This window comes from Pan troglodytes, chromosome 21 (genome assembly GCF_028858775.2).
Source record: "Pan troglodytes isolate AG18354 chromosome 21, NHGRI_mPanTro3-v2.0_pri, whole genome shotgun sequence".
In the NCBI taxonomy this organism is placed as follows: Eukaryota; Metazoa; Chordata; class Mammalia; order Primates; family Hominidae; genus Pan; species Pan troglodytes.
Window position 1 is genome coordinate 69,969,704 of NC_072419.2, and position 25,686 is coordinate 69,995,389.

The following is a 25,686-nucleotide window of genomic DNA, read 5'->3' on the forward strand; positions in this document are numbered from 1 at the left end:
GCCTCGCCGCGGGGGGGCCGCGGGCTCGCCGGCGCCGCTTACCTGGGGCCGCGCCGGGCCTTCTTGGGCGCCCGGCGGGGGCGGCGGCGTCGGGAGCTGCGGCGGCGGCGGGCGGCGGCGGCGGCCGCGGGCTTCGCTCCTTGTTGGGGATTCGGCGGCGGCGGCGGCGCGGGCGCGCGCTTCCTAGTGACGCAGGCGGCGGGGCCGCGCACGCACGGGGCTGGGAGGGCCGGACACTTATTTGGCGCTCGCGGAGGAGGAAGGCGGGGCCGTGAAATAAGGCCCGACGGGCCCCGGGGCGCGTGCGCGGACCGACACTGTCAGCTCCTAACGCCGCAGGTTCCTCCTGGTCCCCGAGGCCCCCGGTCGGGCGTTGCCTGCCCCGCGCGGGCGGCCGGGCCGAGGGACGATGGTCAGTGGACGGACGGCGCCAGGGAGCAGTGCCCACGCGCGGCAGGGCGGTACCTTCAGGCCTCCAGGTACGGGCGCTCGTCGCCCGGACGCTGCTGTGTGTGAATGGGCGCGAGGGGACTCCCCTGCGGGGCGGACGCCTGAACACGAGGCTGTGGAGGAGGACGCTGTAGGGTGCGCGGACTCACGCGGAACATGCCAGAGGCTCAGCCAGCCACGGCGCTCCCAGCGTGGAGGGCGAGGGGCATCCGGGAGCGGCCGGGAGGGAGGGCTCGGTCACCCCTCAAGCTGTCACCCCAGTCCCACAACCAGCACCCCGATCCTATCGCAGTCCCACAGCCGACACCCCGATCCCACCCCTGCCCAACAGCCGGCACCCACTCCAATCCCATAGCTAACACCCCGGTCCCACCGCTGTCCCACGGCCGGCACCCCGATCCCACCCCAGTCCCGCAGCTGGCACCCCGATCCCACCCCAGCCCAACAGCTGGCACCCACCCCGATCCCACCGCTGTCCCACAGCCGGCACCCCGATCCCACCCCAGTCCCGCAGCCGGCCCCCCGGTCCCACAGCCGGCACTCACCCCGATCGCATAGCATAGCTGATACCCCGATCCCACCCCAGTCCCATAGCCAGCACCCCGATCCCACCCCAGTCCCATAGCCAGCACCTCGATCCCATAGATGACACCCCGATCCCGCCCCAGTCCCATAGCCCGCACCCCGATCCCACCCGAGTCCCGCAGCCGACACCCCATCCCACCCATGTCCCACAGTCGGCACCCCGATCCCACTCGGATCCGGCAGCCAGCTTGGATCCTGTGGCCCTCCTTCAGCCCCCAGGGCTCATTTGTATGTTTTATTGGCAGAGGCTGGGGCTGGCTCTGTTGGCCTCTGTGCTGGGTTTCTTCCTCTGCACCGCAAGACTGGCTCTCCTGACCTCTCCAGGTGTCATCGAACACCCTTGTGCTTGCTGTCACCCGCTGCCTGTCTGCAGGATCCCGGATTCCGTATCAGGGGACCAAAATTAGTCGGAAAATAGGAAGCAGGTGCTCGCTTGGATGGAACCCTGACCCTGTGCTCACACTTGTAGGAGGAGGGCTCTGCAGGCCGCCTCCCGGAACGGGAGCTTCCCAAGCCATTGCACTTCGGAGGGGCTGTAATTAGAGTTGCACATTCATTCAGTTCCCAGGAAAGTAGAACGTGCTCCAGCCAGTGAGGAAAAGGTGTTTTTAAAAATTAGATTGGCCGAGTGCGGTGACTCATGCCTTTTACCTCAACACTTTGGGAGACCAAGGTGGGAGGATCACCTGTGGCCAGGAGTTCAAGACCAGCCTGGGCAACAGAGTGAGCCTGTCTCTGGGGAAGAATAAAAAAAAAAATTGAGCCTTTGTCAGTGCTACTATTTTATTATCTGATAAATATGAGAGGGTTCACGCGGTCTATGTGTGTCATTTATCTGAGTTTGCCTATTCTCACGTTTTGGAAATAAATGTCAATAAAGTCGAAGAGGAGTGCTGAGGGGGGCCTGGGGATGGGAGAGTGGCCACATCATGCCTGTGTGTTGCGCAAGCCCACCGAGGTCGGCCTGGGGTGAGCCCTGGGGCCTGTTCTGCCTCCTTCACTCTGGGGCTCCAAGAGAGAAACTCCATCTAAAAAAAAAGAAAAATCACCTCCAAGATAACTTAGCTTTCTACTGCTGGCATAACAAATTATCTCAAACTTAGTCCCTTAAAAATGCAAATTTAGGCTGAGTGCGGAGGCTCACGCCCATAATCCTAGCACTTTGGGAGGCCAAGGCAGGATTGCTTGAGGCCAGGAGTTCAAGACCAACATGGCCAGAACTGTCTCTATTTTTAAAAAATGCAAATGTGTCCGGGCGCGGTGGCTCACGCCTATAATCCCAGCACTTTGTGAGGCCAAGGTGGGCAGATCACGAGGTCAGGAGATCGAGACCATCCTGGCTAACACTGTGAAACCCCCTCTCTACTAAAAATACAAAAAATTAGCCAGGCGTGGTGGCGGGCGCCTGTAGTCCCAGCTACTCGGGAGGCTGAGGCAGGAGAATGGCGTGAACCCAGGAAGCTAAGCTTGCAGTGAGCCGAGATGGCGCCACTGCACTCCAGCCTAGGCAACAGAGCGAGACTCCGTCTCAAAAAATAAATAAATAAAACTGCAAATGTATTCTCTAACTGTTCTGTAGGTCGGAAGTCCAGCCCAGCCTCACTCCGCCAAAATCAGGGTGTCTGCAGGGCCGATTGCTTTTGGAGCTCCACGGGAGAAGCTGTTCCGGCCTTTCCAGTTTCTGGAAGCACTTGAGCCCCTTGTCTCGTGGCCTATCCCACACCTGAAAGCCAGCCAAAGCCAGTTGAGTCCTCACCCTGTTGGCCCCGACACTGATCTCCTGCCTCCCTCATCTGCTGTCAAGGCCCCTTGTGATGACATGGGGCCACCAGCTGGCCCAGGGCACCTCCTGTCTCCGAGTCGGCTGACCAGTGACCTTCATTCCATCTGTCGCTGTAATTCCCCTTTGCTGGGAACCAACGTTCACAGATCCCAGGGGTTAGGATGTGAATATCTTGGGCAGGGCTGTGGGGGGGCTATTCTTCCTTCTAAAATATTTATCATTTTTGTTTTGGGGATTTTTTTGGTTTGGTTTTTTTTGAGACAGAGTCTCGCTCTGTCGCCCAGGTTGGAGGGCAATGGTGCAATCTCAGCTCACTGCAACCTCTGCCTCCGGGCAGACGTGAGCCAGTGCACCAGGCCTGTTTTTGTTTTTGTTTGTTTTGTTTTGTTTTTGAGATGGAGTCTCACTTTGTCACCCAGGCTGGAGTGTAGTGGCGGGATTATAGGTACGTGCCATCATGCCCAGTTACTTTTTGTATTTTTAGTAGAGACAGGGTTTTACCATGTTGGTCAGACTGGTCTCAAACTCCTGATCTCAGGTAATCCACCCGCCTCAGCCTCCCAAAGTGCTGGGATTACAGACGTGAGCCACCGTGTCTGGCCATATTTATTAACTACAAAGGGAAAGATGATAATTTTTTTTTTTTTTGAGATGGAGTCTCACTCTGTCACCCAGGCTGGAGTACAATAGCGTGATCTTGGCTGACTGAAACCTCTGCCTCCCAGGTTCAAGCGATTCTCCTGCCTCAGCCTCCCAACTAGCTGGGATTACAGGCGCACGCTACCACGCCCAGCTAATTTTTGTATTTTTAGTAGAAACGGAGTTTCACCATGTTGGTGAGGCTGGTCTCGAACTCCTGACCTTGTGATCTGCCCACCTCGGCCTCCCAAAGTGCTGGGATTATAGGCATGAGCCACTGCAACTGGCTGAAAGATGGTAATTTTAAAGTAGAGAAACTGGGTTGGCTGGGCATGGTGGCTTATGCCTGTAAGCCCAGCACTTTGGAAGTCCAAGGCAAGAGGATCGCTTGAGTCCAGGAGTTTGAGACCAGCCTGGACAATATAGCAAGACCCCATCTCCGCAAAAGCTAAAAACTTAGCCAGGTGTGGCAGCACATGCCTGTAGTCCCAGCTACTCAGGAGGCTGAGGTGGGAGGATCACTTGAGCCCAGGAGGTCAAGGCTGAAGTGAGCTGTTATTGTGCCACTGCACTCAGCCTGGGCAACAGAGCAAGAGTCTGTCTCCAAAGGTAAAAAAAGGTCCAGGTACAGTGGCTCACACCTGTAATCTCAGCACTTTGGGAGGCCGAGGTGGGCAGATTCCTTGAGGTCAGGAGTTCAAAACGAGCCTGGCTAAATGGTGAAACCCCGTCTCTACTAAAAATACAAAAAAATTAGCCGGGCATGGTGACGGGCGCCTGTAATCTCAGCTACTTGGGAGACTGAGGCAGGAGAATCATGTAAACCCAGGAGGCTGAGGTTGCAGCGAGCCAAGATCACACCACTGCACTTCAGCCTGGGCGACAGAGCAAGACTGTCTCAAAACAAAACAAAAGAATCTTGAGTCCTGAGTTCCTCTAACGGAAATTCCAGGCACCTCGCCACCCTTGACAGGCAAAGGAACAATCTGATGAGGAAGAAGATAGAAACAGCTTAAACAATAGTCTCCCGGCCAGGGGCAGTGGCTCACGCCTGTAATCTGAGCACTTTGGGAGGCCGAGGCGGGTGGATCACAAGGTCAAGAGATCAAGACCATCCTGGCTAACATAGTGAAACCCCGTCTCTACTAAAAATACAAAAAATTAGCCGGGCGTGGTGGTGGGCGCCTATAGTCCCAGCTACTCGGGAGGCTGAGGCAGGAGAATGGCGTGAACCCGGGAGGTGGAGCTTTCAGTGAGCTGAGATCGCGCCACTGCACTCCAGCCTGGGCGACAGAGCAAGACTCTGTCTCAAAAACAAAAACAAAAACACAATAGTCTCCCAAGTAAGTCAGAGTCACAAGGTGTTTTGGTTCCCTGTGGAAACTAAAATATAACAGCTTAACATATGTTCTTGAGTTATTTTTCAGAAACTTGGACATCCACCAGATGGAAAATGCTGAGCTAGGAACAGTGGCTATAATTTCAGCCTTTTGAGAGGCCAAGGTGGAAGGATCACTTGAGGCCAGGAGTTAGAGACCAGCCTGGCCAACATGGTGAAACCCCGTCTCTAGTAAAAATACAAATATTAGCTGGGCATGGTGGTGCAACCTGAAATCCCAGCTACTTGGGAGGCCTAGGTGGGAGGATCGCTTGAACCTGGTAGGAGGAGGTTGCAGTGAGCTGAAATTGTGCCACTGCACTCTAGCCTGGGCAACAGAGTGAGACTCTGTCTCAAAAAATAAACAAATAAATAAAAAGAGAAGAAAGTGTTGCCTGCAGGCCGGGCACAGTGGCTCAAGCCTGTAATCCCAACACTTTGGGAGGCCGAGATGGGCGGATCACCTGAGGTCAGGAGTGCAAGAACAGCCTGGCCAACATGGTGAAACCCCATCTCTACTAAAAATACAAAAGTTAGCTGGGCGTGTACACGTAGTCTCGGCTACTCGGGAAGCTGAGGCAGGAGAATCTCTTCAACCGGGGAGGTGGAGGTTGCGATGAGGTGAGATCATGCCACCACACTCCATCCAGCCTGGGTGACAGAGTGAGACTCCATCTCAAAGCAAAAACAGAAACATAGGTGGGACCCTTGGTGTGTCCTTAGGGCATGATGGTTGAGGTATACTGCTGGTCCTGTCATGTAAAAGGAAACGAGCCGACTCTGTCTACCGGAGAAAGCACTGCATATATCAGCCACAGTCAATACCTCGCTTCCGCAGGGACGGTGGCTGCCAGAGTGGGAGGCTTTGGTAGCACCCATGTCGTGGAATCACAATGTTGTCAACAGCTCTGGGGTCTTGTACAAAATGCCAGATCCTCCGATTTGGTTTCCTTATGGGAAGGATCGCAGTACTATAATACATGGGCTTGTGCAAGGGATCATTATACCCTTTTCTCTTGTTTTGCTTTTCTTTGAGACAGAGTTTCACTCTCGTCACCCAGGCTGGAGTGCAATGGCGCGATCTTGGCTCACTGCAACCTCCGCCTCCTGGGTTCAAGTGATTTTCCTGTCTCAGCCTTCTGAGTAGCTGGGATTACACATGCCCGCCACCAGGCCTGACTAATTTTTGTATTTTTAGTAGAGACAGGGTTTCACCAAGTTGGTCAGGCTGGTCTTGAACTCCTGACCTCAGGTGATCCACCCACCTCGGCCTCCCAAAGTGTTGGGATTTCAGGCATAAGCCACCAGGCCCAGCCTTTCTTTCTTTTTAAAATTAATCTTTGTTTAAAAATACTCTCGTTTTTTATTTAATTGTAGCACTCCTAGATCCCGAAAGCAGATACACTCTTTTGTTATGGGTCTGATTCTTTTCATTGCTTCACGCCTTAGAGGATATTGTCCAATACTGGATAAAAGTTTACTCAGGTCTACTTCCACTTGGGATGGCTGAATATCTCTTCCACTTGGCTGTTCCTTTATAGTGAACTGACAAACATACAAATTTTCTTGAGTTCTGTGAGACATTCTAGTAAATCATCTAACCTGAAGAGCAGGTTGTGAGAACCCCTGATTTAGAAAGCCCAGTGGTCATAAACATAAGTGGCTCTGGACTGGCTCCCGGGGTCTGAAGTGTGGGCAGTCGGTTAGGATTGAGCCCTTGTAATTTGTAGGATCTGACACACACTCCAGGAAGGCAGTGTCAGAATTTACCTGTATTATATTGGACACCCAGTTAGCGTTTGGAGAATTGGTTGCCGGTATAGAAAAATACCAAATATTTTATGTCAGGGGAGTGAAAGAAAAAACAAAAACCCATGCACTTTAAGGAAAGCAACTGACAGCATTTGTTACCAGTGATAAAATTTGAGCTTTGAAGTAAGAATAACAATTTTGCCATTGTGCCTGGGCCAAGAAAAAAAAAAAGAATTTTGCCATTGTGAGGTCGAAGGCTTCCCAGTACTTTCTGATGAGCTTGACGGTGATATTAACAAATAACTTTTTTTTTTTTTTTTTTGAGATGGGGTCTTGCTCTGTCACCCAGGCTGGGGTGCAGTGGTTCAATCTCAGCTCACTGCAACCTCTGCCTCCTAGGTTCGAGCGATTCTCCTGCCTCAACGTCCCAAGTCGCTGGACTACAGGCGTGCGCCACCACGTCCAGATAATTTTTGTATTTTTAGTAGAGATGGGGTTTCACCATGTTGCCCAGGCTGGTCTCAAACTCGTGACCTCAGGTGACCCGCCCACCTCGGCCTCCCAAAGGTGGGAGGCCTTGCTGGGATTAGAGGTATGAGCCGCTGCACCTGGCCTCTTGTCCTTGTGTTTTGCAGTGATGCAATGACCATGTCTTACATTTGCAACCAGAAAAAAAGGTTAGTGTAACAATGTCTATCCTGTTTTTCCCAGAGTAGACATTATGAAGATTAAAAAAATTTGAAAGTGTTTCGAAAATAATAAACTCTGCTATACACACAACATTTTGGTGACTAGAAATACAAGTTTATTGTTTGTTGTTTGTTGAGGGCCCTGCTCTGTCTCCCAGGCTGGGTGGCACAATCATGGCTCACTACAGTCTTGAACTCCTGGGCTTAAGCGATCCTCCCACCTCAGCCTCCAGAGTAGCTGGGACTGCAAACGAGCACCACCACGCCTGGCTAATATTTGTATTTTTTGTAGAGATGGGGTTTCACCATGTTGCCCAGACTGGTCTCAAACTCCTGGGCTCAAGCAATGCTCCTGCCTCGGCCTCCCAAAGTGCTGGGATCACAAGTATGAGCCACTGCCCCTGGCTGAGTTTCTGTTGTTTTAAGCCACTTCATTTGTGGTCCTTCTTACAGCAGTCCCAGGAAACTGAGCAACTGCAGAACATCAGAATTGTTTTTCTTCAGCAAAAGGAGAAGCACTTGTGGTTGGCACCAGCTTTTCCTGTGCTCACTTCTGCATGGCCGCACCTTTGCCCGACACGAGTGCCCAGCGGGCTGTGGGGGAGCAACTGGTTGAGTCAGGCCTCCGCTTGTGCCGTATCCCCACCTGCTTTGCTGGACACCCCTGTTTGGGGGGCACCCACTGCTGCCCCAGACACCAAGCAAGCACCAGCTGTGTCCAAAACATACAGTCACTGTCTTGTCCCGTTTTGTGCTGCTGTAACAGAATGCCACAGACTGGGTAATTTAATACAGAACAGAAATTTATTTCCTCAAAGTTTGGGAGGCTGGGAAGTCCAAGAGCAAGGGGCCATCAGGTCAGGGCCTGGGCTCTGCTTCCACGATGGCACCTTGACCACCGTGTCCTCACGTGGTCAGAGAGAGCCCACTCCCAGGAGCCCTTTTAATAGAGCAGAACACTGCTGCGCTGCGGATTAAGTTTCCAACACGTGAACTTCGGAGGTGACACATTCAGATCATAGCAGTCACTCTAGGCAGAGTGTCTGATGTGGTTTTAAAATACGTTCACAGACTGGCCGGGCACTGTAGCTCACGTCTGTAATCCCAAAAGTTTGGGAGGTCAAGGTGGGTGGATCACCTGAGGTCAGGAGTTCAAGACCAGCCTCACCAACATGGTGAAACCCCATCTCTACTAAAAATACAAAATTAGCCAGGTGGTGCATGCCTGTAATCCCAGCTACTCGGGAGGCCGAGGCTGGAGAATCGCTTGAACCCAGGAGGTGGAGGTTGCAGTGAGTCGAGATCATGCCATTGCACTCCAGCCTGGGCAACAAGAGTGAAACTCCGTCTCAAAAAGGTAAAATAAGGCCAGGCATGGTGGCCCACACCTGTAATCCCAGCACTTTAGGAGGCCAAGGCGGTCGGATCACGAGGTCAAGAGTTCGAGACCAGCCTGGCCAACATGATGAAACCCCGTCTCTACTAGCCTGGCCAACATGGGGAAACCCTGTCTCTACTAAAAATACAAAAATTAGCCAGGCATGGTGGTGCGCGCCTGTAATCCCAGCTACTCAGGAGGCTGAGGCAGGAGAATCGCTTGAACCTAGGAGGCAGAGGTTGCAGTGAGCCAAGATTGCGCCGCTGCTCTCCAGCCTGGGCGACAGAGCGAGACTCCATCTCTAAATAAATAAATAAAATAAGAAAATAAAATATGTTCACAAATCCTTTGACATTCCTCACCTCAAAAGCTGGAACCCAACTCCCTCCTAAGCATGAGTCTTCTCAGTGACTCACTTCTAACAGCAGAACTTACGTGGCTCCCCACACCCAGAGGACATTGGGTTCCTCCCAATATCCCCCCACCCAGCGACCCCCACCCAGGTCGCTGGCTTTGGGTCCCCCAGAGCCATGTTTCAAGGACACTCAGGCGGCCCCTGGATCGTCCATGTGGTGAGGAATGAAGGCCTCCTGCCTGCAGCCTCAGGAGGGAGCCTTCTCAGAAGAGGGTGCCCCACCCCCTGCCCAGCCTTCAGACGGCCAGGGCCTCGTCCAGCGTCCTGACTGCAACATCATGAGAGACCCCGAGCCAGAAACCCCCAGCTTTTGTACTCCTGACTTATGGGAACTGACAGATAATGTTCGTTGTTCATTAAGGGGTGACTTGTCACACACAATAGGTCACTAAACAGCTCTGTCTGGCCTCCCAGGAGGAGCCTGCCTTTCCTTTTCTTCACGGGAAAAGTGCGATCAGTTTGTGAAGGAATGTCCGCCCCCACTTGATGCCAGAGGCTCCACATGGCGACTGTCACAAACTCCATCTGCCCTCAGTGCCTTGCCAGGCACCCGGCCTGCGATCAGCTTGGTCTTGCGGGAGGCCAAGGCCCACGTGTGTTTGTGTGTGGTGTGTGTGTCTGCGTGCCCATGCGTGCCCAGGATACAGGGATGCCATATACAAATGCTTTCAATGTTGTATGTGGCATGCGTGTGTCTGTATGCCCAGGATACAGGGATGCCATATACAAACTCTGTTTTTTTTTTTTTTTTTTTTTTTTTGAGACAGAGTCTTGCTCTTTTGCCCAGGCCGGACTGCAGTGGCGCCATCTCGGCTCACTGCAAGCTCCGCCTCCCGGGTTCACGCCATCCTCCTGCCTCAGCCTCCCGAGTAGCTGGAACTACAGGCACCCGCCACCACACCTGGCTAATTTTTTGTATTTTTAGTAGAGACGGGGTTTCAACATGTTAGCCAGGATGGTCTTGATCTCCTGACCTCGTGATCCACCCGCCTCAGCCTCCCAAAGTGCTGGGATTACAGGCATGAGCCACTGCGCCTGGCCTACAAACTCTTTCTTTTTTTTTTTTTTTTTGAGATGGAGTCTCACTGTCTTCCAGGCTGGAGTGCAGTGATGCGATCTCAGCTCACTGCAAGCTCCACCTCCCGGGTTCATGCCATTCTCCTGCCTCAGCCTCCCGAGTAGCTGGGACTACAGGCACGCACCACCACGCCCGGCTAATTTTTTGTGTTTTTAGCAGAGATGGGGTTTCACCATGTTAGCCAGGATGGTCTCGATCTCCTGACCTCGTGATCCGCCCGCCTCGGCCTCCCAAAGTGCTGGGATTACAGGTGTGAGCCACCGCGCCCGGCCTGCAAACTTTTTCAATGTCTTTCTTTTCTCTCTCCTGCCATCTTCTCCCTTGCAGATTTCTTTTGTCTCCACATCTTCCCCAGCTGAGTCCGAGGTCCTGACTTGCCCACACTCCCTGGACTGGAGGAGAGGTGATAGCAAGAGCTCCTTCAAGCCCAGGAATGCCACCAGGGCTGCCCCGGGAGAGGAGGAAGCTGGGTCTCTCGGGGTTGTGTGGACCAGACACCCTTCTAGGACATGGACTCAGCACAGAAAGTCTAGACATCCACTACAAACACATCTCCCTCCTAACAGGGGGCCCCTGGGCACCCCAAGTGGCTGTTTGGTGGGACAGGCATGTCCATCAGTCAGAATATCTTTATTTTTTATTTTTGAGAGAGTTTCACTGGAGTGCAATGGCACGATCTCAGCTCCCTACAACCTCCGCCTCCCAGGTTCAAGCGATTCTCCTGCCTCAGCCTGCCACGTAGCTGGGATTACAGGTGTGAGCCACCACACCCGGCTAATTTTTTTTTTTTTTTTTTTGAGATGGAGTCTCAAGGCTCTGTCGCCCAGGCTGGAGTGCAGTGGCGCGATCTCAGCTCACTGAAAGCTCCGCCTCCTGGGTTCACGCCATTCTCCTGCCTCAGCCTCCCGAGTAGCTGGGATTACAGGCATGAGCCACCGCGCCTGGCCAATTTTGTATTTTTAGTAGAGACAGGGTTTCACCATGTTGGTCAGGCTGGTCTTGAACTCCTGACCTCAGGTCATCCACCTCCCTCGGCCTCCCAAAGTGCTGGGATTACAGGCCTGAGCCACCACGCCCAGCCCAGAATGTCTTCTTACTTTTTATTACTCCGTCCCCCATCCTGGGTCCAGACCTGTGACCGTGAACAACCGGCTGTCCAGGGGTGAATGGGGTGAGTGGGGTGAGTCCACAGAACAGTGGGGTGCAGCCCCAGGGGTCTCGTAGCACCTGCCCCCATGTCAGGAAGTCCCACAGCCTAGAGGCTCCAGCCTCAGATGCATACATATGTAGGCCCTGCCCTTTCCTCCTGAGCAGCGGGCCACAGAGTCCTGAACAACAGGAAGCCCCTGAGGAGGGCTCCGCCCTGAGGGAGGGCAGGGGAGCCCCCGCCAGCCCCACCCACAGCAGCGGGCCCTGCCACCCCCCACCCTGACACCTCACCCCTTGGATTCCAGAGAGGAAAGTGGGCTTGTGTGTAGTTTACATGCTCATATCTTAAAATCACCGTTGTCAATAGAACAATTCATAATCATGATGATAAAATAAGATTTATAACCAGCTTCAGTCTGGAGATACACACAGAGCAGATCTTCACTCCCAGACAGGGAGCCCGCAGCTGCCCCCGACCCCACAGGTGCAGGACACACACAGACAGTTCAACCATGTCTTAAACACACAGGTGTTTATTTAATTGTTCATTTGATTTAATTTTTAAGTTCACTTTACTACGTGGATGAGATGGGTGCATATTACAGTAGGCTTTCGCTATGAGAGCTGCCACCATGAGGAATATCCCAGCCCTCAGTTCTGCTTCCCTTTCTGAGTCCCACAAAAGCCACATGTGGACAGCCTTGGGTTCCCATCCCAGCTGGCTGCTCCTTCTGGGGCTGTCTTGGTGGGGAGAGGGAGATGGGGCAGTGGGTCCCTGCTGACCCCTGAGCCCTGCAGGGGTCAGGATCCTCCCGTGGTCCCTGGGTGTGGCTCTGGAAGACACTGGCAGTGCCCGGCCAAGGCCTCCCGCAGGATGGAAGCTGAGGGCCCTGGCTCTGGGTGCTAAGAGAACTCAGCTGCCCCCTTCACACTTTACAGCAAGGGGCCAGGCAGCAGCTTTGGGATGGGGCTTCCGTGGAGAAGTGGGGGATGCTGCAGTGGTACAAAGACAGCCTCCCCCACCGCCATCCTCCAGCTGACTGTCCTCCAAGGCCAGCACTGGGCGTCCAAGGGAAAGAAGGAACTCAGCCCAGAGGGTGTGGGCAGGAGAGGCCTGGAGTCAGGCCTCCACCCACAGCCCCCTCTGGGTGCCAAGTGGGAAGGGTGTGGGGGCTGGCTTGGGAACCTTACCCGCTGCCCTTCCAACACCTGGATCTGTGGGCAGTAGTCCCACAAAATCCCCCTTGGGGCTCCCTGAGGACTTGTGGCTGCCGCTTCCACCAGGGCAGAGGGCACCGGAGGGGCCAGCACTCCAAAGGGCTCTAGGGTGGGTCTTTCAAGGACATCTGCAAAGCCCTGGTGGGGAGAGGCGGCGGGGCTGTCCCACGGAGGGGCCTGGGCCAGAGGCTCTTTGGAACTCTTGCACTTCTGAGTGGGGGACTGTCCATGCTGCCCACAACCTCTAGACCATGCAGCCTGCTCATGGGTCCCTGGCAGAGAATGCCCACTCCCCAGCAGACTCAGGGCAGGCCCCCAACTGCAGGCTTCCAGGAAGGCCCAGGGTGTCCACCTCAGGCCAGGTGGTCTCAGAGGACCCCTGTGCAACCGCATTAAGGAAAGCTGCAGCCCCCACCCACCCGCCTGCCAGTTCAACAAGCACCGGCTGCACACGCAGGCTCCCAGGAACCATCACCCCCCTCCCCCGTCGCCCCTCCCTCATGGGGAGCCCCTTCCCCCTGGAAAGACAACAGGTACTGTAGCCTCGCCTGCTGGCCAGGGGCGCCGGCTCAGAGGACCTGCCCTGACCTGCACGTGCTGACCAGACAGCCCAGCGTAAGGACCCGCGATCCCACGCCACCGCCCTGGGTTTACCACGGTCACCGCCACCTCTCTCACAGGGCCCCCGGGGGACCCAGCCGCGCCCGGCCTGGTGTCTGCACCGAGGGACCGCGTCTCACGCCCGGCGGCTCCTGCAGGGGAAGCCGTGGTCAGCGACTCACCACGAGGACAGGGCAGGGCGGCTGAGTGCGGAAGAGAAGCATGAAGCTGGGGGCGGGGGTGGGGGAGGAGGAACAAAAGTTGCATCTAGACAGAGGTGAACGAAACAAAACCAAAACCCGAACGTGTTCTGTCGCAGGATGGGCGCCGCCCGTCCCGGGCCCTTAGCCCGACATCTCCTCTCGCTGCTCCTTGTTCCTGCGCACCTCGGCCGCGTGCAGCTCCTGCAGGACAGGGGGCGGGAGGGCCTGAGGGCGGGGGTGGCTTGGGGCGACTCCGGGAACCCCCAGGCGCGCAGGCCGTGGCGCCCTGGCACCCGCCCGGCCTCATCCGGGCTGGCCTCCGGCAGGACCCTGAGTTGAAGGGGCGGGAGCACCGGGGAGGCGCAGAGCAGGGCCGGTGACCAAGGACGGGTTTCCTGGAAGCTGGCTGGGCCCCGCTTCTAGCTCGTACCGGAGCCGAGCTTCCTTCAGAAGCTTTCAATATAATGAATTTAGCCATCTATTACTGCGGCTAGTTACTGTCCCGCCAGGACCAGACTCGACCTGCCTCGTGCGCTGCTGGGGACGCCCAGTAAACACGGGAGGAGCCCCCGACCCCCACCACAGCTCAGCGCCTCGGGGTCCCCGGCCCCGCTCTGCGCCCCTCCGAGCTCCGCCCTAGCCCCACCCCCGCCCAGTGCCCCGCCCCCTCCCCGCCCTCTGCCCGCTCCGAGTTCCGCCCCGGCCCCTGCCCGCTCCGAGCTCCGCCCTGGCCCCGCCCCCGCCCAGTGCCCCGCCCCCTGTTTGCTGCTAGCCCTGCCCCCTCCCCGCCCTCTCCCCGCTCCGAGCTCCGCCCCGGCCCCGCCCCCGCACCTTCTCGCGCAGCCGCTCGCGCAGTGCGGCCAGGTGCGCCTCGCGGATCTCCTTGCTGAGCTCCATCTTGTAGTTGAGCTTCTCCTCCGCCTGGCGGCTGAAGTTGTTATTCTCCTCCAGCGCCTTGTGCAGCACCTCGCGCTCGTGCTCGCGCCGCTCCGCCAGCTGCTTCAGCACCTGCGCCTCCTGCGTCTGTGCGGGGCCGGCGGACGCGCGTGAGCGGCAACCCCGGGCCCTGCCCCGCCGGACTCCTCCCTGCTCTCCGCCTCCCGCCCAGCGCCCGCTCGCCTCACCTGGCGCCTCCACCTGCCCAGGCCTCGGTGGGCGCCGGGACCCCCGGGCGCTGCCCTGGGAACCCTCGCCTGCCATCCGGCCTGTGGTCGGGGCAGGGCCAGGGGGTCGCGATCCGCCGCCCCCGCCCCCGTCCCTGCCTCGCGCGCGGGTCCCGCGGTCCTGACTGCGCCCAGGGCCCCCGCCGTGCCCTGCCGCCACTGCACACCCTGCCCTGCGCGTCTGCCCCTCCAAGGACCAGCAGCAGGAAACCCTAAACTTGTGGGCGGTCTCTGAGCTTTCTCTCTTCCTCGGACATCCGCCCACTGAGCAGAGTAGCTGCTTGTTACACACCGGGTTCCCAGCTCCCAATTAGGTGCCCAGGAGCGGAGGGTCCCCAGGGATGCTGGGGGAGGGGCCGGCTGGTGACCCCTGGGAGGAGAGCGGGGCAGCAGGACCCGCACCCACATGCCAGTCCCTACTAGTCAGCCCTGTGAACCCTGGTCTCTGGCCTCACCGGGAAGGGAACGGAGCCGCTTCCCCTGCCCAATGCGATGGCCTCCAGGGTGGCACTCCCAAAAGGACATTTTTATCTCTGTTTCAGTCTCTGAGGGGCTGGTGGTAGGGGAGGCTGCAGGGAGGGGACCTGGAGCCCACACCCACCTCTCCCAGGGCCCCTCCGCCCTCCAGCAAGCCTCAGGGTCTTCACACATGAGGCCCTTCCTCCAGCTTCCCTGTCTGGGAGAGGGATGCCCCACCCGACGTCCCCAGGGCCCATCTGGGGACCACCCCCTAGCATCCTGCTGGCCCTGACAAGGGTGCCTCCCACCCTCACCAGAGGCTCCTGCTCCTTCCAGGTGGCCGCCTCGGAACCCTTCCTCCTCTCCATCCCTTTCTTTTTTTGTTTTTGTTTGTTTTTTGAAATGGAGTCTCACCCTGTCGCCCAGGCTGAGGAGTGCAGTGGCGCAATCTCGGCTCACTGCATCCTCCACTTCTTGGGTTCAAGCAATTCCCCTGCCTCAGACTCCCTAGTAGGTGGGATTACAGGTGTGCACCACCACACCTGGCTAATTTTGTATTTTTAGTACAGATGGGGTTTCACCATGTTGGCCAGGCTGATCTTGAACTTCCAACCTCAAGTGATCTGCCTGCCTCAGCCTCCCAAAGTTCTGGGATTACAGGCGTGAGCCACCACACCCGGCCTCTCCCCATCCCATTCTTATCTCTCAGAAAGAGGCCCAGGGAGCCACAGCCCCTCCTGCTCCAGGCCAAGGCACTGACCAAGCCTGTCCGGGAGCACCCTGCTTCTTGCAGGCCCTGTCCCCGTGGGCTGCCTCCGTTGAAACTCCTGGGGGGTGGGGGGTGGAGGACTCCTTGCCTTCCTCCGCTCCTCGGCTGCCTCCAGCCGCTTTTGCAGCTCCTCCAGGGAGGTGTCCTTCTTCTTGGGTGGGGAGGAGAGCATAGGGCTCTCTGGGGACAGGTCAGAAGGGGACTTGAGGATGACCTCGAAGCTCTGGCCAGAGGCCCGCTTGTCCAGCTGCTTCACCTCCATGTCTGCAGGGCAAGACCAGAGTAGAGCTTCAGAGGCCCGGCCAGGGCATGGCGTGGGCTGAGCGGGATGCTCCCAGCACACATCCAACCTCAGGGCTGGGCGAGAGGGGGTGGCTGCTCCCGCCGGAATCCCAGGCTTCAGCCCCCAGGATGGGCCCCTTCCCCCTAGAACCTCCCTCTCCAGAGGCAGCCAGGACGGGAGTTCAGAGAGACTGCCGGAGGCCGGGGGGAAAGGTGAGGTGGGCAGGCACCGCAGGGCAGGGCAGGCGGCAGCCAGGCACTCACCCCCGTACTGGTAGACGGTATTGGGGTGCGGCTGTGTGTAGAAGCAGGAGCAGATGAGCGACAGCACCGACAGCTCCTTCATCTTCTCCTTGTAGGCTGTGGGCACAAGGCTGGGCTGAGCAAGCACCACTGGGGCCTGCCCACCTGGGCCCCCGTTTTCCCTCCCCATGGCTGCCTCTAGCATGTCTCTGTGAGACACGGAGCTGCCCAGCACGCTCTCTTGTGTGTCTCCACACTGCCGGCCCCTTCGTCTCTCCAGCTCTCTCGCTTCCAGACGCCGGCACTGTCTCCGTGGTGTGTCCCCTGCCCTCTGTCTCTCTCGCCCTCTGCCTCTCCCCGCTTTTCCTCTCTCTCTCGGCATTAATGTCTGTCTCATCTTCCACACTGACTTGTTTCTCCATCCTTCTCCTGCCTGCTGTGGTCTGAATGTTTCCATTACCCAAAACTCATGTGTTGAAATCGTAACCCCAAGGTGCCGGTGTGCGGAAGTGAGGCATTCGGAGGGAATTAGGCCATGAGGATAGAGCCCTCCTAAGTGGCCCCAGAGTGGGGCTTCAGAGAACTCCCTCACCTTCCATCATGTGGGGACACAGCCAGAAGACGCCGCCCGTCTGTACCAGGAGGCGAGACCTCTCCAGGCACTGACTCTGCCGGCACCTTGATCCTGGACTTTCTGGCCTCCAGAGCGATGGGAAATAAGTTCCTGTCGTCTATAAACCACTCAGTCTCAGGTACCTGCCCAGACTGACAAAGTGGCTACCCCTGCCTGTCTGAGTCTCTGTTTACCTTCTGTGTGTCTGACTCTGTCACTGTCATTGTATCTTTCTGTGTCTCCCGGTGTAGCCCCTGACTCTGTCTTTCTCCCTGAGTGCATCTTTCTGTGATTCCTTGTCACTGTGTGTCTTTCTGACTCTTACCTCCCTCTGTCCCGCTACTTCTCTCTCCCCTCCTCCTCCTTCCCACTCCTCACCAGCTCAAGCAGGCAAGATTTACTCATGACGGGACCAGCACAGATGCAAACCCTCTGTGGGCAGGACTTTCTTGGGCTGTAAACCTGGATGAAGCCCTCAGACCCTCCTTTTTCCTTCCCAATGATTGTGTGGTCACCTTGAGATGAAACCAGGCCCTCTCCAGGCACATGCTCTCTGTCCACCTAGGGCTGGGCTTGGGCCACTGATGCCACCAAGGACCAAGGGAGGGAAGCTGTCCGTTCAGCACCACAGCCAGCCCTCTTGCCCATTCAGGTCAATCAAGTGCCCGCCAGCCAGTGTCCCTGCTGCCCAACCCAAACCAGAAGCAAGCCGGGCTCCTGTGGCCCTGTGCCCTGTCAGGGGAAGAGGAAGGCGCCTGCTGTCACAGTGAAAATAATTTAGCTCTTTTGGTCTATTCAGGGCGAACCTCATTCCTAAGCAGACACGCTGGCCTGGTTTCTCACTAGTGCTCGATAATCCTTTTGGCTGGGTGCAGTGGCTCATTTAACTGTAATCCCAGCACTTTGGGAGGCCAAGGCAGGTGGAACACCTGAGGTCAGGAGTTCGAGACCAGCCTGACCAACATGATGAAACCCTGTCTCTACTAAAAATAACAAAAATTAGCCAGGCATGGTGGTGGGCACGTGTAGTCCCAGCTACTCGGGAGACTGAGACGGGAGAATCGCTTGAACCCAGGAGGCAGAGGTTGCAGTGAGCTGAGATCACGCCACTGCACTCCAGCCTGGGTGACAGAGTGAGACTCCGTCTCAAAAACAAACACAAACAAACAAACAAACAAAATATATATATATACAGAGAGAGAGAGAGTAGTGATAGGTCTTGCTATCTTGTCCAGGCTGATCTTGAACTCCTGGCCTCAAGAGACCCTCCCACCTCAGCCTCCCAAAGCACTAGGATTATAGGTGTAAGCCACAGTACCTAGCCTATTAAAAATTAATTTTAAACAAGAGGATGTGATGAGGGAGTTAGAGGGTGTGCCAGCCATGTGTTCCACAGCAGCAGGTCAGGAGACATTGGGGACATTTAGAGGAGCTGAAGAGGTGGCCAACCCTGTGCTCAGGAGGACGGGGGAGAGGACGGGGGAGGGAGAGAGCAAGAGGGAGTTTGGGCTGGGGCAGAACGTACCTGGGTCCTGAGAGGATAAGAAGGTAGGGACTTGGCCCCTCCAGGCCTGACTCTGCCAGCAACCAGCTCCCTATCAGCAGACTCCAGGCCCCTACCCTTCAGCTCATCCTTCCTTATCACACATCCAAAACTCTGAATGTGGCCGGGCGCAGTGGCTCACGCCTGTAATCCCAGAACTTTGGGAGGCTGAGGCAGGAGGATCGCTTGAGAACAAGAGTTTGAGACCAGCCTAGGCAACATGGTGAAACCCCATCTCTACTAAAAATATAAAAATTAACTGGGTGTGGTGGCACATGCCTGTTGTCCCAGCTACTCAGGAGGCTGAGGCAGGAGAATCACTTGAGCCTGGAAGGCGGAAGTTGTAGTGAGCAGAGATTGTGCCACTGTGCTCCAGCCTGGGCAACACAGCGAGACTCTGTCTCAAAAAACAAAAACTGGAATGTGTTTACCATAAAGGCCAGAAAATGTGATTAACAGCTGCTCAAAGCCCCTGTCTGCCCTAAGCCTGAAATTTTCACCGAAAAAAAGATCTGTAGGCTCATACAGAGGAAGGACAAACACCAGGGAGGCTCTCTTCCAGTTTGCTTCACTTCAGCAAGCAGACGGCTGGCAGCAATTTGGGGGCAGGTGTGAGCACCTGCATCATCAGGAAAGAAGGGGCACGGTGGGGACGCAGGTCAGACCTCTCACAGGTCTTGGCTCTGCCCAGGAGACACGTGTCCAACTGAGAGGTGAGGAACTGGGTTCTGCAGCTGCTGACACAGGTGCGTCTCAGCATCTGATGGCCACGGAGACCCCCTGGCTTGGCTTCTCCCAGCTGGTGGCCCATGAGGAGCTTCTATCCCAAGAGACTGTCCCTCAAGGAGCAAGTGGGACCAGGTACCCACAGAACGGAGCCTGGGAGTGAGGCCTGCCCTGTGGTCTGGCTACAGGGAGGAAGGGCAGATTGGAGGGGGCAGGACAGCAGGTCAGGAATTGGCCAACTCTGGAGAGAGCAAGCAAGGGGAAGTCTGTGCACGGGGCAGGGCTGGTCAGGGGCGAGGCAGGACATTGGACCAGTATTTTCAGAGCTGGTGAGGCTTAAAGAGCGTGTCTACTGTCTCTTATTGCAGAGAGAGGATGCCGAGGCCCAGACCCATCCAGGCCACCTCTCCACAGACACAGCTGGTGCCAGGGAAGCCCCTCCCAGAGCCTCAAGGCATTGCTCCCTCTCTCTCTTTTTTTTTTTTGAGACGGAGTCTCACTCTGTCGCCCAGGCTGGAGTGCAGTGGTGCAATCTCGGCTCACGGCAAGCTCCGCCTCCCGGATTCACGCCATTCTCCTGCCTCAGCCTCCCGAATAGCTGGGACTACAGGCGCCCGCCACCACGCCCAGCTAATTTTTTGTATTTTTAGTAGAGACGGGGTTTCACTGTGTTAGCCAGGATGGTCTCGATCTCCTGACCTTATGATCCGCCCGTCTCAGACTCCCAAAGTGCTGGGATTACAGGTGTGAGCCACCATTCCTGGACTTTTTTTTTTTTTTTTTTTTTTTAAGACGGGGTCTCACTCTGTCACCCAGGCTGGAGTGCAGTGGCGCGATGTCGGCTCACTGCAACCTCTGCCTTCCCAGTTCAAGTGATTCTCCTGCCTCAGCCTCCCAAGTAGCTGGAATTACAGGCACATGCCACCATGCCCAGCTAATTTTCTGTATTTTTAGTAGAGATGAGGTTTCACCATGTTGGCCAGGCTGGTCTTGAACTCCTGACCTCAGGTGATCTGCCCACCTCAGCCTCCCAAAGTGCTGGGATGACAGGCGTGAGCCCCCGCGCCCGGCCCCCGGTAGTGCTGGGATTACAGGCATGAGCCGCAGCGCCCGGCCCCTCCCTCTCTTTGACTCCCTTCTTTCTCACCGCCCCCTCCCCACCATCCTTCCCCTTCACTGACTTCAGGGAGTTAAAAACAATTCTCGCGGTGAACTGGGCTTGTTTTGTCTCCCTGCTTCTCTTTGTACTAAACATTAGATACCGAGGAAATGCGGATTGGCCTTTGGATGATTCATGAGCAGGAGTCAGAAAAAGGCACCAGGTCGGCCTCAAGCAGCAGGGTATAGTAGTGCCCGCTCCCAGGGTCACACCTCACACCCACCCCTCCCGCCGTCCAGGTGGATGGTGCCCACTCCCAGGTCACACCTCACACCCACCCCTCCCGCCGTCCAGGTGGATGGTGCCCACTCCCAGGGTCACACCTCACACCCGCCCCTCCCGCCACCCAGGTGGATGGTGCCCACTCCCAGGGTCACACCTCACACCCGCCCCTCCCGCCCACCCGGGTGGATGGTGCCCGCTCCCAGGTCACACCTCACACCCGCCCCTCCCGCCACCCAGGTGGATGGTGCCCGCTCCCAGGGTCACACCTCACACCCGCCCCTCCCGCCGCCCAGGTGGATGGTGCCCGCTCCCAGGGTCGCACCTCACACCCGCCCCTCCCGTCGCCCAGGTGGATGGTGCCCGCTCCCAGGGTCGCACCTCACACCCGCCCCTCCCGTCGCCCAGGTGGATGGTGCCCGCTCCCAGGGTCGCACCTCACACCCGCCCCTCCCGCCGTCCAGGTGGATGGTGCCCGCTCCCAGGGTCGCACCTCACACCCGCCCCTCCCACCCACCCAGGTGGATGGTGCCCGCTCCCAGGGTCGCACCTCACACCCGCCCCTCCCGCCGCCCAGGTGGATGGTGCCCGCTCCCAGGGTCGCACCTCACACCCGCCCCTCCCGTCGCCCAGGTGGATGGTGCCCGCTCCCAGGGTCGCACCTCACACCCGCCCCTCCCGTCGCCCAGGTGGATGGTGCCCGCTCCCAGGGTCACACCTCACACCCGCCCCTCCCGCCCACCTGGGTGGATGGTGCCCGCTCCCAGGGTCACACCTCACACCCGCCCCTCCCGCCCGCCCGGGTGGATGGTGCCCGCTCCCAGGTCACACCTCACACCCGCCCCTCCCGCCCACCCGGGTGGATGCCCTTATCAGCTCTCCTCCTCCTTCTCTTTCGTCTTCTTCGTCTTCCTCCTCTTCTTTCTTCTTTTTTTTTTTTTAGAAAGAGTTTCTACTCTTGCTGCCCAGGCTGGAGTGCAATGGCACAATCTCAGCTCACTGCAACCTCCCTCTCTCCGGGTCAAGCAATTATCCTGCCTCAGTCTCCCAAATTGCTGGGATCACAGGAGTGTGTCACCACACCTGGCTAATTTTGTACTTTTAGCAGAGAGGGGGGATTTCACCATGTTGGCCAGGCTAGTCTCGAACTCTTGACCTCAGTTTATCCACCGGCCTCAGCCTCTCAAAGTGCTGGGATTACAGGCATGAGCCACCCTATCTGCCTCACTTCCACAGAGGAGGAATGAAGGCTCAGAGAGGGCAAGCATTGCACCCAGCATCACACAGCGTGCCGGGTGAGAGCCCAGTCATGAGCCTGGGCCTGACTGCAGGCTCCTGTTGGGAGCTCGCGGAGGTGGGGGATCTGTCCAGAACTGAGAGGCCAGGGGACCACAGTGGCCTCTGACCCCTGGAGGGCCCTGGAGGCTGCTGCCGGCTCCCCCCGGGGGCAGATGGAGGTCACTGTCACCCAGGCTGCTTCTCATGGTGCCAGGAGCACAGCATGGCAGGAGCCACCAGCCGATTTGCCTTTCCCTGGGCAGGAAACTCAGAAATGTGGCTACCACAGTCAGGCTGCTTGACGTGCGGTGAGCACTCATCTCTTAGCAGGCAAGTGGCCAAGCACCTTTCCTGAAATATTGAGGCCTCAGAACAAGCCCCAGGGGAGGTGCCAGCACCGTCATCTCTACCCAGATAAGGAGACCCAGGTCCTGAGAGGTTAGGCAGCTCGGACAACACCACACAGCTGGAGGAGGACAGACTCTGGGTTGCAGAAGGAGAATGTGAGCAGAGGCCACAAAAGAGCGAGGAGCCAGTGCCCAGATGCCGAGATGCCCTCGCCCTCCCAGCTCAGCCCCAGGAACCGAGCCCATGGGGAGGGACCGTCAGGGAAAGGCTGTCAGGAAGGGCAGGAGGCGGCCCTGGAGAGGACGGCGCTGCCCTCAGGGGCAGGAGGGGAGTCCCCTCCGCTGAGAGCCCCCCTCCCAGTATCCCCGGGGGTGTCCGGGAGGAGGCGGAGGGAGGAAGCGCAGATGGACAGGACTCCCAGATAGGGTGGGGAGGTGTGGTCGGTGACACAGACGGTCCCCTCCTGGCAGGTGCTGAAGTCACCTGGAGCCTGCAAGCCCGTGGGGCCTGAGGGGCGGGGTCAGGTCGGGCACGCGTGGGTGGGCGGAGTTCTGCGCCCCGGGCCAAGGCGCCCGAGTTGAACCAGTCAGCTCGGGAGAGGGACCGCGGCGACCTGTCCCGGGGGCGTAAGAAAAGGTGGCAGGGAGTGCGGCTCGTGGACGGAGGCGGCGATGGGAAGGAGGTGCGGCCCTTCGTCCTGTCCTCCCAAACGTCGAGCGAAAAACGAAGCGGGTTCTGCGGCCTCGCGGCGGAGCAGAGCGTTTCGGGACGGGCGGGCCCAGCGTCCTCGCGCCCGAGGTCGCCCGGCAGCTCCCCTGCGTCCAGAATCCGCCCCCAGCCCGGGCCTGCGCCCGCCCCTCCGCCTCAGCTCCGCGCGGGACGGGCCGGGAGGCCGGGGTGGGCGCTACCTTCGAAGGCGGTGGGTCCGCCCCGCGGGAGGTGGAGGGGGCGGGAGGGGCGGAGCCCTCTGGTCTCGGGAGGGTTTGGGAATCGCAGTCGCCCCTCCCCCATCCAGACCCCGCGGCGCAAAGGGCAGTGGCTTTTCTGGCCAGAGCAGGTGGCCCGGGCGTCGCAAAGGGTGGTCCCCGAGGCCGCAGCGGTGTGGGGGGAGGGCGCGGTCCCCCTCACTCCGGGCTCCGCCGTGTCTGGCCCGCCCCCCTCCTTCAGCGCCCCCTCCAGCCCCTGTGCTGCACTGGCGCGGGGAGCGCCGGGTTCCCGGCTGGGGCTTTGGCAGAGGGTCCCACCCTCTCCCCGCCTCCCCACGAAGGCTCTGGCGGACCCAGATCTCGGGTCGCCGGACGCCCCAGGGACCCCGCCCGCACATCGCGAGCGCGCCCACCCGGTCACGAGCCCACGCCCGGGTCTGGGAGCCACCCTGCGGCAGTCGCGCCCTGCGTGGCACGCTGCTCCCCCAGGGGCGAGGCGCCCCCGCCCGACGTCCCGGTCCCGAGCGCTCCCCGGCGCGGCGCCTCGCAGCCCAGCGCCCCACCAGCCCCGCCGGCGCCGCAGACCCCAGCCTCGGGCGGGTCGGGCCCAGGCTTGCACTGCGCAGGGTAGGAGAAGGGAAATTGGCGTCCGCTGCCGGCCGCTGCCCCAGGCGAGGCCAGACGAGGCCTCTGCTCAGATCCCGCCGCCCCACAAAGCCCGTGGCCCGGGAGCCTACCGGAAATGGTGCTGGCCATGGTGCTGGCGGCGGTTGGGCCTGCGGAGGCTGGAGAGGCGCAAGTGGCGGCCGGAGCTGCAGACGGCTAGTGCTGCAGTGCCGGGGAGGGGAGGGGAGAGGAGTGGAGGGAGCGAGGGCGGGCGGGAGGCGGGCGCGGCGGGAGAGAGAGGTGGGGGGAGGGAGACACAGAGAGAGAGAGAGAGAGAGAGAGAGAGAGAGAGGGTTGGGGGGAGGAGGGAGGGAGGGAGTGTTGGGGGAAGGAGAGAGAGAGAGAGACTGCGGGGGCGGGGGAGGGAGGGAGGAAGAGAGAGAGGAGCAAGCGCCTGGCTGCGGAAGGGGCCGCGGCTCTCAGGGGGAGAGGGCGGAGGAGGGGGGCTACCCGAACTGCAACAAGACCCCCCACCCTCCAACCGCTCACAGCGGGACAGCCGCTTCCCCACCTTGGCTTTGTGAGGCCTGAGAGTGGGGTGGGGGTGGAGATGAGCCCCCATTCCCCAGGGCAGGCGGGGCAGGGGCAATGCCGGAGGAGCAGGTCCCACCCATGGGGTGGGGCCGCAGAGCTCTTCGCCGCCAAGGTCGCTGTAGGCTGGGCTGGCGCCAACAGGGTCCAGGTCTGTGCCTGCCATCGGAGAGGATGCCACAGCCACAGGGGTGGGCGCTGGCCCGGAGGCCTCCAAGGGGCATCTCCTGTGAGCCCAGGGGATGGGCAGGATCTGAGCGGAGAAGAGTGAAAGTGGAGGAGTGAGGCCAGAACAAAGGCTTTGCGGTGAAAGAGATGGTTTCCCGCCTGGGCTCTGACCTCCACTCACTGTGTGGCCCAGGCCAAGGGCAAGCGTCTGACCTCACTGGGCCTTTGTTTCTCAGGGGTAAGATGAAACAATGATGCCCCCAGACGATGGAGAGGAGGGGTGCCAGGGTTGTGCGCACTTAGTGAGTGGGGGGCAACCTATCCTGCCTCCCCCTCTCCTCATAACTCCCAAAGGGAAAGCCTGGTAGGCAAACGGAGCGTCTTTGCCATTGCAGGGATGAAGCCACCGAGGCAGGGAGAAAAGTGCTTTGCCCTACAAGCAACTAAGTCATAGGGCCAGGAGCAAAACCCTGAAAACCTCAGAAGACTTGCAGAGCCATGAGGCTGGCTCAGCAACACAAAAGCCAGGGGCAAGCCTCAGCTCTAGCAGTGCGTTGGGAGCACCCAAGGCCAGTCACATCCTAGGGTGGCCTGGAGAGTCCTGACCCCTGACGTGCAAGCCGGCATCATCCCCGGGACTGTGAGTCTGGTGGGGGTGATGCCCAGGAATGTGACATTGTGTGGCCCAGAGGTACCCTTAAGACTGGAGGATCACCAGGCGGGCCCTGACCTCATCACAGGAGCCCTTTAAAAGCAGTTTCCTTTGGCTGGTTGAAGAAATCGGAGGGATCAAACCAAAGAAGGTTTTCTGTTGTTGAGATGAGGGGGCCACGTGGCAAGGATCTGAGAACTGCTCCCAGCCAACAGCCAGCAAGACAACAAGGCCTTAACTGCAAGGAAGTGAGTTCTGCCAACAAGAAGAGAATGGGCTTGGAGGCAGGTTTGACCCCAGGGCCTCCACACAAGAACTGAGCCCAGCTGCCCACTTGGTTTCAGCCTTGCGTTACTAAGAATTAGGAGGTAATGAATGGGAGTTGTTTTAAGCTGTTGGTTTTGTGGTGATTTGCTATGAAGCCATATCAAACTAATATACACACAGAGGTGTTGGCCCCTGGGCCATTCCTAGGAAGCCAGCTCTGGGAAGGAGGAAGAAGGGCAGAGAGGCACACAGAGCTGCCCACCACAGCAGCTGTGTCCTCCCTGTTGGCCACCACAGTAGCAGTTGGGGATGGTCAGCATCCTTCAGGCAGACTCCAGCCCCGGGTGCTGGAGC

General features: G+C 58.4%; 2 protein-coding genes and 2 long non-coding RNA genes across 13 annotated transcripts in view; 2 read left to right on the forward strand and 2 right to left on the reverse strand.

Annotated features, from left to right (window-relative positions):
- GMEB2 (glucocorticoid modulatory element binding protein 2) overlaps positions 1-212 on the reverse strand; it is a 40,019-nt gene extending 39,807 nt beyond the window's left edge. For 2 of the 9 annotated variants that reach the window (XM_063802749.1, XM_063802747.1), the window contains exon 1: positions 43-191. The gene's annotated coding sequence lies outside the window, so the exon portion shown is untranslated. Of the gene's footprint in view, positions 1-42 lie in introns of all 9 variants that reach the window. The other 7 variants (XM_016938342.4, XM_054674792.2, XM_063802746.1 and 4 more) reach the window with 7 other exon arrangements.
- Positions 213-239: 27 nt separating this feature from the next.
- Positions 240-1,920, forward strand: LOC107970097 (uncharacterized). Its single transcript, XR_001712385.4, has 2 exons — positions 240-479; positions 1,281-1,920. It is a non-coding gene; the product is annotated as an uncharacterized LOC107970097 (long non-coding RNA).
- Positions 1,921-11,811: 9,891 nt separating this feature from the next.
- On the reverse strand, positions 11,812-24,581 carry STMN3 (stathmin 3). Of its 2 annotated transcripts, XM_514783.9 has the most exons (5): positions 23,786-24,581; positions 16,255-16,350; positions 15,797-15,972; positions 14,149-14,340; positions 11,812-13,518 (listed from the first exon to the last, which is right to left on the reverse strand). In XM_514783.9, exons 1-5 carry the CDS (start codon positions 23,802-23,804, stop codon positions 13,459-13,461), a joined length of 543 nt encoding a protein of 180 aa, XP_514783.5. In that variant the 5' UTR covers positions 23,805-24,581; the 3' UTR covers positions 11,812-13,458. The 2 variants fall into 2 exon arrangements, with proteins under 2 accessions (XP_514783.5, XP_063658827.1); XM_063802757.1 differs by lacking the exons at positions 15,797-15,972; positions 16,255-16,350; positions 23,786-24,581 and adding an exon at positions 14,442-14,947.
- LOC107972506 (uncharacterized) lies at positions 23,560-25,456 on the forward strand. Its single transcript, XR_001715143.4, has 2 exons — positions 23,560-23,675; positions 24,809-25,456. It is a non-coding gene; the product is annotated as an uncharacterized LOC107972506 (long non-coding RNA).
- The last annotated feature ends 230 nt before the right edge of the window (positions 25,457-25,686 follow it).